Source organism: Orcinus orca, chromosome 16 (genome assembly GCF_937001465.1).
Source record: "Orcinus orca chromosome 16, mOrcOrc1.1, whole genome shotgun sequence".
Classification (NCBI taxonomy): domain Eukaryota; kingdom Metazoa; phylum Chordata; class Mammalia; order Artiodactyla; family Delphinidae; genus Orcinus; species Orcinus orca.
Window position 1 is genome coordinate 18,440,168 of NC_064574.1, and position 12,696 is coordinate 18,452,863.

General features: G+C 46.2%; 1 protein-coding gene across 12 annotated transcripts in view; it reads left to right on the forward strand.

Moving 5' to 3' along the window:
- PTPRT (protein tyrosine phosphatase receptor type T) overlaps nt 1-12,696 on the forward strand; it is a 1,087,126-nt gene that overhangs the window by 868,095 nt on the left and 206,335 nt on the right. For all 12 annotated transcript variants that reach the window (XM_049698694.1, XM_049698695.1, XM_012534093.3 and 9 more), the window contains exon 13: nt 3,994-4,030. In XM_049698694.1, the coding sequence (XP_049554651.1) occupies nt 3,994-4,030 (37 nt within the window). The remainder of the gene's footprint in view (nt 1-3,993; nt 4,031-12,696) is intronic.

Consider the following 12,696-nt stretch of genomic DNA (forward strand, 5'->3'; position numbering starts at 1 on the left):
CCAGTAAACAAGCCAAGAAAGCAGGGCATCTTACCTCAGTGGCAAAAACATATTTGCCAACAGGCACCTCAGAAAAGAAGGCCATTTACTTCAAGGTTACTTTGTTTGGCTTATTATTTGTGTAACCTTAGGAAATTTTATGTAATCTTGTTTCATTAGAGAAAAAAAGGGAACACTGTGATATTCATCGCATAGCCTTGCTACAGGAATGAAAAATAAAATGTTCGAAATAGGTACCTTAAGAAAGAGAAACTTCCTCTTTTTTTTTTTTTTTTTTTCCTTAGTGATGCTTTCAGGGACTGACATGCTAAGTGGATGAGCCACACCGAGGCCAAACAACAGCTTAGGGATCAGGGCAATGGAAGAGCAACACAGGAAACTGGGCTGCAAAGAGACTAGACTGAGGACCCAGTGGGTTACCATTAATACCAGAAGCATGGGGCAGGGTGAGGTGGTGGGAGGATCTGGGATCAAGCAGAGACAAGATACGCTTTGCAAAGGTTTGGGGGGGGAACAGGATCTCTGTAGCCAGGCTCTCCCTCCTGGTCCAAGCCACTACCATCATCTCTAACACCACACTCTCCCCACCAACTAGTTTGTCTTGCACCGGAAGTCTATTCTCTATACCACATACTCTACATTTTGGAAAATGAAAGTCTGAACATTTTATTCTTCCTACTCATAACTGTAAGCAACCTTAGAATACCCCGCCTACTCTACCAAAGTGGCCTTCTCCATCCCTTTCTCTGTCATTTGATTGGTGGGAAAATTGAGCCACAGAGAGGGGCAATGGGTTGCTCAGTATCGCACAGCACTGGCAGATCCTTGAGTAGAAGCAGGTCTCAACAGAAGCACAACAGTTAGGGCATTATATTCTATCCCAAAGTGATATATTCTTGTGTGCAGATTTGCAAGTCTAGAGTGGGAAATGGAATGTGAGTGAGGTTAAAATAATGGGGACATGAAATTGTATTGTACTGTGGAGATGGAACTGAAAATATACCAAATGCTTTTCCTTTTCCCAAAGGCTTACATAATCTTGGCACAAGGAAAGTACTCATTTCCTTTTTACAGAACCAGTTAGGAACTTTGAGTTAATGCCCACAGGCCAGACTTCCCAAATGATCAAATGCAGAATTTCAAGCATGTTCCTGACTTGCTTGCTAACAATTCAGTCACCCAGAAGGCCAAGAGAGTGACTCAGGACTTTGTTATTCTGTACTTGATTCTAACCAACAAAGACAAATTGGTTATGGAATTAAAGATGTCAGGAATTTGGGAGAAAGCAGATTATGTCAGTGTCGTGTTGGTGAGAGCCAAGGATAGTTAAACATAATCAGATGTGTGCTCTAGATGATAGAAAATAGTTTAATAGATTCGGGTGGAGGAGGTGGTATTGGGAAATGGCTCACTTTCAGGCATGCAACTGTGGAAGGGAAGATGATTCTAAGGAGAATTAGAAAGTTCTACGAACAACTCAATGAGGAAGAAGGGCAGTAGAATAAACCACTGTGGCTACCCAATATTCCCTTTAATGTGACACATTTTAAAGCGAACTTTCCCTCACAAGACACATTAGCCTTCACCTTTGTGGAGAGAAAGTGACCCAGAAGGAGCGTGATGGGCATTAGTTCAAAGCACTCGAATTCTTATCGTATGAGGAATTGCTGAAGAAGAAGAAGGTTAATGAACCTGAGAACTGTCTTTCAATATCAAGACGTCTTTCCTACACAAGCAAAGGCAGACTTTCTGTCGTCTGCAGAACAGAATCAAGACCATTGGGGAGTCATACTTGGGTTTAATAGGAGCAACGATTCCTAGCATTTGGAGGTGTGCATGGATAAAATAGACTCTGCTGTAGACATTATCATTGCTTCTCTTCTTGGTGCCTGGACGACTCCATCTCCTACCTCACTGAAGTCAGGCATGGCCCTGGGAGTGGCTGTAGCTGATGAAACCTGAGTCAAAGTAAAAGTGTTATTTCTGATAGTTGCCAGTGCTTCACTCTTCACCGTGCTTTTCTCCTGCCTCAGTGAACACTGAAGCACTCCAAGCCTTGGTCTTGGAGTGACTACAATGATTAGAGTATCCCCTAACCACCACCATTACCTCGCCCTCAGACCCAGCCATACGCCTACATTGGACATGTAGCTTGAGTGGAAAATAAACCTTTGCTGTTTTTAGCCCCTGAATTTCATGGGTTTTATTACTTCTGCATAATCCTGACTAGCTCAGTGTCTTCAGGATGCGGTGGTTCCTTACGTGGGAGCGTTAGCAAGATGGGCTTTGGATTCCTGAGCCTCACACACTGGCATTCTTTGCTTTTTTTTTTTTAACATCTTTATTGGAGTGTAATTGCTTTACAATGGTGTGTTAGTTTCTGCTTTATAACAAAGTGAATCAGCTATACATACACATGTGGTCCCATGTCTCCTCCCCCTTGCGTCTCCCTCCCTCCCACCCTCCCTATCCCACCCCTCTAGGTGGTCACAGAGCACCGAGCTGATCTCCCTGTGCTATGCTGATGCTTCCCACTAGCTATCTATTTTACGTTTCGTTGTGTATATATGTCCATGCCATTCTCTCACTTTGTCACAGCTTACCCTTCCCCCTCCCCATATCCTCAAGTCCATTCTCTAGTAGGTCTGTGTCTTTATTCCCGTCTTGCCCCTGGGTTCTTCATGACCTTTTTTTTTTTTTCTTAGATTCCATATATATGTGTTAGCATACGGTATTTGTTTTGCAGTTCTATTTACAATAGCCAGGACATGGAAGCAACCTAAGTGTCCATCAACAGATGAATGGATAAAGAATATGTGGCACATATACACAATGGAATATTACTTAGCCATAAAAAGAAATGAAATTGAGTAATTTGTAGTGAGGTGGATGGACCTAGAGTCTGTCATACAGAGTGAAGTAAGTCAGAAAGAGAAAAGCATTCTTTGCTTTTTATTTTCCTTTGCTATACAATATTCAGACTCTTACTGGGGGTATAACTTAGTCAACTGGAACGTTCAACTGGTTCCACGACCTCCTAGGATATGATCCCAATAACGCAGGCTAAAATGATTCTCTTGCTAAGCACACTCTTCTGTATCTCAACTGCATGCCCAGCACCATCATAAATTTATGGATCCTGTTCCCTTGGGGAGTAGCCAACAGCAACAAGATAGGTCACCAAGCAAAGATTCTATTGCCATGCAGACACACCCGCACAACATTATCTATGAAAACTGTAAGATGTCTACCAGAGATCTCTGGGCCAAAGTAACTTTTTTTTTTTTTTTTTTTGCGGTACACGGGCCTCTCACTGTTGTGGCCTCTCCCGTTGCGGAGCACAGGCTCCGGACGCGCAGGCCCAGCGGCCATGGCTCACGGGCCCAGCCTCTCTGAGGCATGTGGGATCTTCCCGGACCGGGGCACGAACCCGCGTCCGCTGCATCGGCAGGCGGACTCTCAACCACTGCGCCACCAGGGAAGCCCCAAAGTAACTTTTTGAACATGAACTTTACAGTTTGTTTCTTATACATGCATATTGACTGGGCTATTCCTAACCGTCTGTTTCAGTGTATGCATATAGGTGTGTTATATTCTTTTAACTGAGCTTCGCAAGGATGCCCTTGATACCATCTACTAACCCATGCAACGGAGTGAAGCATACACATGCTACAGTGCACCCACTCAGTGTTATGGTTAAAGTTGTTCTGTGCTGGGCAGTATTTATGCGTTGGTTCTGTCTGGGGAAGAAGCTTATAAGGTGATGGGAGCCAGGAAGTGAAAGTAACGAAGTATGTACCTAGCATGAAAAGAAATGACGTAGAATTAAAAGGTGATTCCAATGGTGGAAAAAATGGAAAGAACAAATTTTAAATTATAATTTAAAATACATATGCATGCCTATATATGCAAATATGTATATGTATATTTTATATGGATTAAAACACAAAACCCACGACAAATTAACTGAAGTCTCACTTCTGTTTTTCACAGGAGACCAAAATAAACTGTGTTCGTCTGGCTACGAAAGGTATGTTGGCATGCCCTGTCTGTCTTCAGCCATTTAAGTACTTCTCCCTGTAGCCACACAGCGAAATTTTAGGCAACAGTGGCTAAAAATAACAAGAAAGAATTGTTATTTTCATTGGAGTCATTTGCATCTAGCTATTAATATATACTTATGGTATATATTAATAACACAGTGCCTAAAACATAGGAAGAGCTCAAAACATATTTGTTTAGTCAGTGGATGGCTGGACGAACTGGTACATTAATCAGTGGAGTGGTAAATATAAATTTACTCAAATAGCCTTCTGCTATAGATTTTCATTGTATTTGGGTCTGTGTTTGGGTATTTTTTTCGCATGTCAATTAGACCTATCTTCTGGTTTTGTGCTTTATTCAACTGGCACGTGACTTTCAAAAATGAGGTGATTAGTGTTAGTGCCTTCGGTAATGAGAAAACAAACACTGCATCGTTATGTAGTTGGCATTTTCAACACTAATCCCCAAAACTAAGGCAGCATTGTTCAGGCTCATCACTTTTTGTTTCCCTAATTGTAATTGAATTGCCTGACTCTTTCCGTTGGTACATGTTTCTGTTTATTACTCTTTAAAAACAAAATCAATGAATGGTTTGTTATCATTTAACCTATGACAAGGTTGAATGGTTAGAAATCAGGTTTATCTTTCTGTTATAGAATTGATCCTTTAAACAGCTATCCTCCCTGTATAAACACACCAAAATTAGGCAATTGCACTCTGTTCCCTGCATTTATGGACAGCATATACAGTTTCCTAGATTGCTTCCACAGCGATGATAAGTGTAAATATAAGTAAACATATAGTCATAGATATAAACTGTAGACAAAGACAATGACTCAAGTACGTATACACATATGTGAGGATATACACGCAGGCACACACATACAGAGGAAAATGCACACATGTCAGGGAGGGGAAGAGACAAGGGACGGGGCGGGGGGGGGAGAGAGAAGAATATTTTATGGTTATTTGGCAAAATATGCAGTGAGACATATCACTTTTATAACTTTGAAGAAAATCACATCAATTTGTAGGCAGAAAAGGGAAGATGCAGGAGGAAGAAGACAGGAGCGCTAAGGGCTCCCTGTGATAAGAACTCACTCTGGTTTCACATCCGTCATGAGAGGTCGACATGTCCCTAACGTGTTCTCTCTCGAGAACCCAGGCTACCAGACAGAAAGAGATAAAATACTCCTTGTGAGGCAAGGAGAATTGATGGCCTGCAAACAAAAGTGACACAAATTATGGGCCTTGGCAGACTTCTCCACTGAAGAAAACAGATAATCTAGAAAGAAGAACCTCCTCAGATGGCTAGCACTAAAGCTCTGGTCTCAAGCTGGACAGCTGGGTGTCCCCAGCATCCCCCAGGAGGGGGCAGGAAACACACAGAAAAACCTTCCCCGTGACGGTGCTCCACGGCTCCCACTAGCGCTTGACCCCTAGACGAGGGAGGAGTTGATGCCATTGATCTCCCCTGCAGGATGTGTGGGATTCTAAGGACACCCTCTGGGACATAAGCCCTCCTAAAGGGGAGTTTGTTGGATCGTATTTTCTGAACTGGGAATTCGTAACATATGATCGGACAGGCAAAGGTATACGTGGGGACTTCGAGAGAGAATATTTTAAAGTATATGTTGCTGGCAATGTCAGGACTTACTGTCCTGATAGATATAGAGCCCACCATGCCACACTTCTCCAAAGTTGCATTGCTGATCTGCAGAATTACAGTGGCCTTTAAAGAACTGGCACAGAAGAGCTCTCTACCTCTTCTTAGCATAAGGATTTCTCTTCTTGTCTGATGCTTAGGTTACAATCTTGCTTTAGTGGAGTGTGTTGTGTACACACGCCAGGTGTGGCGTGGGAAAGGATAGGAATGCATTAATGAGTATGAATGCCCAGCTGGCCATGCCCAGGCAGGGCTCAGAGGAGTCGGGAGTAAGTGGTGGATTCCAAGCTTCCACACCCTTGTTTGCCAGTGAGGGCCGTCACTCCAGCCAGGAGAAGCAGGCTCTAGCAGCACTTGGCAGCAGGGCAGAGGGCTGGATAATGCAGAATGCCCGTCAGCCACAGGTCAGGGAAAGCTGTGTTTGGCATCCAGGGTCAACTAATTCACGCACTGCCCATGAGGACTTGGTATCAAGGATCTAAGTCCAGGAATATTTGACCCATCCCTTTCCTGATGGTGTGAATCAAATTTCCCTTTTTATGGGTTTGCTGAAAATACTGTTTTTATTAATAGAGAAAATGCGATGGTGGGAATCCTGCAGGCAGTGGGGCTATGTGAAGTCCCAGCGGCAGATTCCATGGGCCATCTGTCTCCCTCCGGGCTCCTCTACCTCTCCATCATCGTGGCACCTCCTGCACGGGTCTGCCAGCGGCTGGCCAGCCCCTGGAGTATGGTCACACGGGCAGGCTTGAGGCCAGTGCTGTGACGATGAAGCAACTTGCTGATGTCCTGTCCCTGACCCTGGTGACTCCAGACAGCATCTGTGGTCAGCTGTGTGGGTCCCGGGGAACTGGAGGGCTGCCACTCAGAATGGAACAGGCTGGAGCTGTTCAGGGTCGCTCTGACCTGACCGGATGCCCAGGGCATCTTCTATTAAATACAGTCCTCGGTTCTGGCATGCAGCTCTAACCCTTGTCTGTCTGTAAGGTCGCTGTGAGTCACCCAAGCTCTAAGTGCTGCCCAGTTTTGAGGTTTGCAAAGCAAGGGACCTGGGTTAGTTTTCGGGGACTGCAGAGTCCCACAGACTAAGTGGCTTAAACAACAGAATGTATTGTCTTACATTTCTGGAGGCTAGAAGTCCAAGATCAAGGCGTCAGCAGGGTTGGCTCCTTTGAGGGCTGTGAGGGAGAGTCTGTTACACTCCTTTCCTCCAGCTTCTGGTGCTTTTCTGGCCATCTTTGGCATTCCCTGGCTTGTAGAACTATCACCCCGATCTCTGCCTTCACATCTTCCTCTGTGTGTGTCTGTCCACATTCTCCCTTTTTATAAGGACACTGATCGTATTGGATTGGGGGCCCACCTTACTCCAGTATGACCTCATCCTAACTTAACTAATTACCTCTACAAGGACCCTATTAGCAAATAAGGTCACAGTCTAAGGTTAGGACATTAACATAAGAATTTGGGGGGAACACAGTTCAATCCATAACCGGCCCCATGCAGTTAGGGGCAGTGTCCAGTGGTTCCCGTTGAAACCTCTGACTCTTTACCATTCACAGCGTGATCCCGATAGCTTTTAGGGATGTGCAAGGAGCCAGAACGGGCCCTGCCAGAGGGGGCCCCGGAGGTGGGCTGAGGTCCAGATGTGGTTCCTGTTCCTTTCGGAAGCTGAGCGAGGCTGCCTCATGCAGAGGAGCTGCGTGTTCTGTGGAAGGAGCCCAGGGCAGGGGGTACACACAGTGGGCCACCCGTACACACCAGATGCTGGGTCCGTGGCAGCAGGACCCTTCCCAGACCCCACATGATGGTGGAGCATCAGGTGCTGGACAGGGCCAGGCCTGCTGGGACGGGCACCAGCACCGCTGTTTGAGAGGAGTTCTGATGAGCAACTGCTCAGGCCTAACCACTAATTTCCCAGTCACATTGTGCCATGGCAGGAAGGTCCTGGCACACAGTTGACCCTCGAAAAATGCCTGCTGAAGTAGGAAATGCATTTGAAGTCAGCATTTCACTGCAGCAAGGCTCGGAGACTCTGGGGGTCTCACTCCATCTTCTCAAACCTCAGCAGCACCGTATTTAAAGTGATCCCCATCTACCCATTCACACAACGATTTTTGAACGTACCTCCTGCCAGTGGTTTGCTGATAAACCTGCTCTTTGTAAAAGAAAAGCCCTTATTTGTTGTCTTTGTCCATTTCCAGGGTGTAAAGATACCCACAAATCCAATATCAAGTTACCAGTGGTTTAACAACTGGCTTACAAGAAAGTCCTGAATGTTTAGCAACATTTCTTCTGTAGCGAGCAGATGCAAGCCAGCTCCAGCACACCGAGACCTCGACCCTAGTCGTTTGTTTGTTATGAGGATCAAATGATATCATAAACATAAACATGGTTTTATTTACTGCAAATTGTCCTGGAAATTTTAAAAAATCATGATCGATGACCATTATTTCTCCCGTGTGGTCAGCTCACTCACTGAGCACATGTGAGCCAGGTACCTTGTAAGGAACTAGGGACTTTGTGATGAACCAGCAGGCGTGCTTCTGGTCCTCAGGAAGCTCACAGTCTAGGGCAGAAACAGACGTTAAGTGAAGGATGGCAACAGACAGTGGTGGAGTTACGATTGTGATCAGTGCCTCTAAAGAGAAGTGAGAGGTACTGAGTGAGGTCTGATGGCAGCAGAGCTAAAGCCCTAGGCACTAATGAGTGTGTGTTCCTGGGACACCCCCTGGGGCTCCCTCCCCTGGGATGGGTGCAGCGTGAGAGACTTCGTGCCCCCTCGTCCCATCACCACCCCTTCTCAACTAACACTGGGAATTGAGTCGGAGGGTGGCATTTGAGAAGCCAGCGGACTCAGGACCTCACGCTGTGAGAGGAGCTACACCCTTGGCCCAGACTCCACGGGAAGAGCCAAGTCCCCTGTGTTTAGAGAGCATCTGGCCGGTGGATTCACACACCACCAGGGGGCAGTATTTATTTATAGAGCCGGGGCAGAACCTCCTGCTGAAGGCGCTGCTAAAGGACTGTGGGGTGGAAGTTTGGTATTAGCTAGTGGAAGGGTTAGTTCTGGGATTAGGACAGGCTCCTCTCAGAATGCTGGAAGGCAGTCTTTTTCATTGATATGGAGGGGCGGGGGCATGATGCACCATGCCAGGTTCACATCTTCTGTACCTTGTTCCCCAGCCAGGGGTTGGCTGTTAACGCTGACTGGAGATTCAGAGGAATCAGAACATGAGTTCAGCTGTAGTGGGGAAGAGAAATTTGTCAGTGAGCAGATAAAGAAGAATGGTAGCATTTTAAGACAGATTCCCGAGAAGCAGAGCCCGAGGCAGGGATTTGGGTACATGGGATGTACTGAGGGAGAGCTCTTGGAAGAAACCTGTAAGTGCAAGAGGGAAAAGGCTGAGTAAGAATCTCTTCTCAGATAAAGTTAAGTTTAGGCAAGATCCCAGGGTAGAGTGTAAAGTTCTCCAAAGTTGTTCAGCTTTGAGGCAAGAAACCAGGACTCCTCCCCCATACCCATCAGCCCTTGGAATTTTCCCTTCCCTTCCCCTTCTCCTTCCACTCAGGATATGTCTCACGTAGCTCCAGAGGAAGTGGCACCTCTGAGCCTTGCACAAGTCTCTGGACAGAGTCACAGGGGAGAGTCCTTAGCCCCCCACACACGCAGGAGCTGGAGGATGTCACACCAATCTGTAAAGGGGACCTGGGTGTGGCACCAACAGCGTGGACCACAGGGCTCTTATTATATGGAGCATGTAACATCTTCAGGTTGAGGATGGCAAAAAGCTAGTGGAATTGCCTCAAGTTCAAGATCTAAAAGAACATTTCAGAAGCCCTTTGCTTGGCAGACTCTAGCTCCGGGAGTCTGCTCAGAGCTATATAGAGAAAACTACAGCCAATGGGTAAATAGACATTAAGTTTTGGTTTGGAAACAGAGAACTCTGATTCAGACTTTGAAGGGAGGGCAGTCAGGGAGAAAAAAAAGATCCATTCAAAAGTTAGGTTTTGTTCTTGTAGTTAAAACAGCAACTGTGAGAAAGTGCAAGTAAGAGGGAGGGGGACTCAGACCCATTCAATACTGTTCACTCTCTATTTGGAAGACGGGGGACGGGCTCGTTGTAGGAACCAGGTTGAAGAGATAAGCAGAACATGCCTGGGAAAACGGAGCTTGTGAAAACTTGGGGTGGGAGACCTAAACTTCCAAGGTGCTGAAATTTAAGTGAGAGACAACTCTTCCCAGGCGAGCGGATCATCCTGCCTGTGGAGGATGCCCAGGGTTGCAGTGGCTGAAAGCGGTACCCAGTATCTCAATTCATACCCTTCTGGCTGGGCCAGAGCAGGCCATGGGGGAAATGGAACTGAACACAGAGGCTCAGTTCTGGAACCAGATTGGTCCGTTCCCCTTCCAGAAGCTGTGTGCAGTTCCACGCAAGCCCTCCTGCCTACGCGTCCTCCTACCTAATTCTTCCCCACCTCCTTCCATGCACTCGTTCACGTCGCTCCTTTCTCCCGCCCACAGGCCCTGCCTCCACCAGACTTGGCTGCATGATCTGGCCCTTTCCTACCCTCCAGCTTCATCCAGGCTTCTATCCTCTCATTCACTGCACTCCAGCACACTGCTCTTTCAAGCTCCTTCCAGCCTCAGGACTGTTGCCGAAATATCGGCTTCCCTGTGCACCGATGCCAAACAGAAATACGGAGACAGAGATTTTGGAGGAAGAGGGAGATGGCTTTATTGTTCTGCCAGGCAGAAGGGAAGACACAGCAGGCTAGTGCCTCAAGGACTGTGTGTGTCCTCCCACCCCCAAACGGAGAAGATTTTATATGTGGGACTCGCAGTCCAGGGTATATGATAAGGATCAAAGTAGTGAAGGTCTTGCATTCTTCTTCCTGCATTATTTCAAAACAGTCACAGCTGGCATCAGGCAGCCAGGTAATTGAGTCAGTTTGTCTCTGGCTATTGGCTTGCAACCTTTTTTCTGAAATGCAAATACTACAAAGGGTGATTTGCTACAAGGGAGCGCAGGATGTAATTCACATAGTGTTAAAGAGTAATAGGTTAACTTTGTGATGTACAAATCTAGTTACAGACACTATAGATTAGTAACAGTTAAAAACTAGGAGTGATTAACTCTTTCAGGCCATGTTATGTTTCTTCTCTAGCCTGTTCACTGTTCCCTTTACTTTCCTTGCTCTCAGGAGAGGGAAAACTTTATTTCTGTTTTTGCTGCAGTAAGACCTTTCCTCATCCTGCCCCCTCTGCCTGAAATTATCTAGCTTAACAGATGTACATCTTTCAGATTGCAGCTTCAATCCCTCCTCCTAAGAAAGACCGTCCTAACCTCCAGTCTAATGTGTATCCCCAACGTTTTCCACTCTCATTATACCCTGTACTTTTTTTCATAGCATTCATCATCACTTACAAATATATATATTTTTGTTGGTTTACATATTGATTGTCTGTCTCCCAGCGAGATTCTAAGTGAAGTAAATGAAAGGATCGTGTCTATTTTGAGCCATGTTGTGTCCCCAGATCCTAACGAACATTAGTGCTCAGTAATATATGTTGAATGAACAAGTAGATAAATGAATGGACTGATCACTCAATTAATCAATCAATTAATGTATGGATCAATGGCTAGATGGCTGGCTGGCTGGATGGATGGATGAGGTCTTCGATGACCTCATTTTTTCAAATACAAGCTACTTGTCAAAATATTCTCTTGAGGACTTCCCTTGTGGTGCAGTGGTTAAGAATCCGCCTGCCAATGCAGGGGACACGGGTTCGAGCCCTGGTGTGGGAAGATCCCACGTGCTACGGAGCAACTAAGCCCGTGCACCACAACTACTGAAGCCTGCGCGCTCTAGGGCCCGCGTGTGGCAACTACTGAGCCCACGTGTTGCAACTACTGAAGCCCATGTGCCTGTGCTCTGCAACAAGAGAAGCCACTGCAGTGAGAAGCCTGCGCACCGCAACAAAGACCCAACGCGGCCAAAAGAAATAAATAAAATAAAAAAAATTTTTTTTTAATGTCCTCTTGGAAGGTAGGAATAAAAGTGGTAGAGGCAGGGATTAGCTACATGATCTACAATCCCCACTAACAAAAAGACCAGCCAGGCTCCGCTTAATTGCCTGTTGTGACAGGGACCTCACTATTCCCCCAGGGAGGTCATCCCACCATTGGACACTTCAGTTGAAGGAAACCTCAACATCAGGGGTCCAAATTGGCTCCCTATTAGTTCTGCCATTCAGTCTTTGGGGCCACATAAATCTGCCTTTTCTCCTTCCAGAAAATAAAATTTGCCTCCTCGGACTTGTTCCCCCCACCCCAGTTGGGGGCAATCAGGTCCTTGCTTGTCCACTGTCTTCCCATTGGAACCTCTCTGGCCGCCCGCAGGCAGCCTCACTCCCATCTTTGGCGCCAGCCGGCAAGGGAACACAGCTGGCTCTGCAGACTCCCGCTGGGTGTGCCCAAGTGGCAGTTGGAAAAATCAGCTTTGATTTGATTTGCAAACTGAGCCCAGTCATTGAGACAAAATAAATCCGGAAACCCATAAAGCCATTTGCAGAATTGCTTTGCAGAAGAAAGTCAGTTTTAATCTAGTAAACAGTCTCTAAGGATCCCATTAAAACAACCCCCTCAGAGTAGGTGCTGAAAGCTGAACTCCAGAATAATGAAGCATGAGATAAGGGGCCAGTGTCACCCATAGTCCCGTGCTGCCTTGTGGTATTGATGGACCAAAACCACTGTCTTGGGTAACAAGAGGGTGGGTAATAGTCTTTTGTAAATGTGGCTTCTTTTTTTTTTTTTTTTTAATTAATTAATTTATTTGTATGTTTATTTTTGGCTGTGTTGGGTCTTCGTTTCTGCGCGAGGGCTTTCTCTAGTTGCGGCAAGCAGGGGCCACTCTTCATCGCAGTGCACGGGCCTCTCACTATCATGGCCTCTCTTGTTGCGGAGCACAGGCTCCAGCTGCGCAGG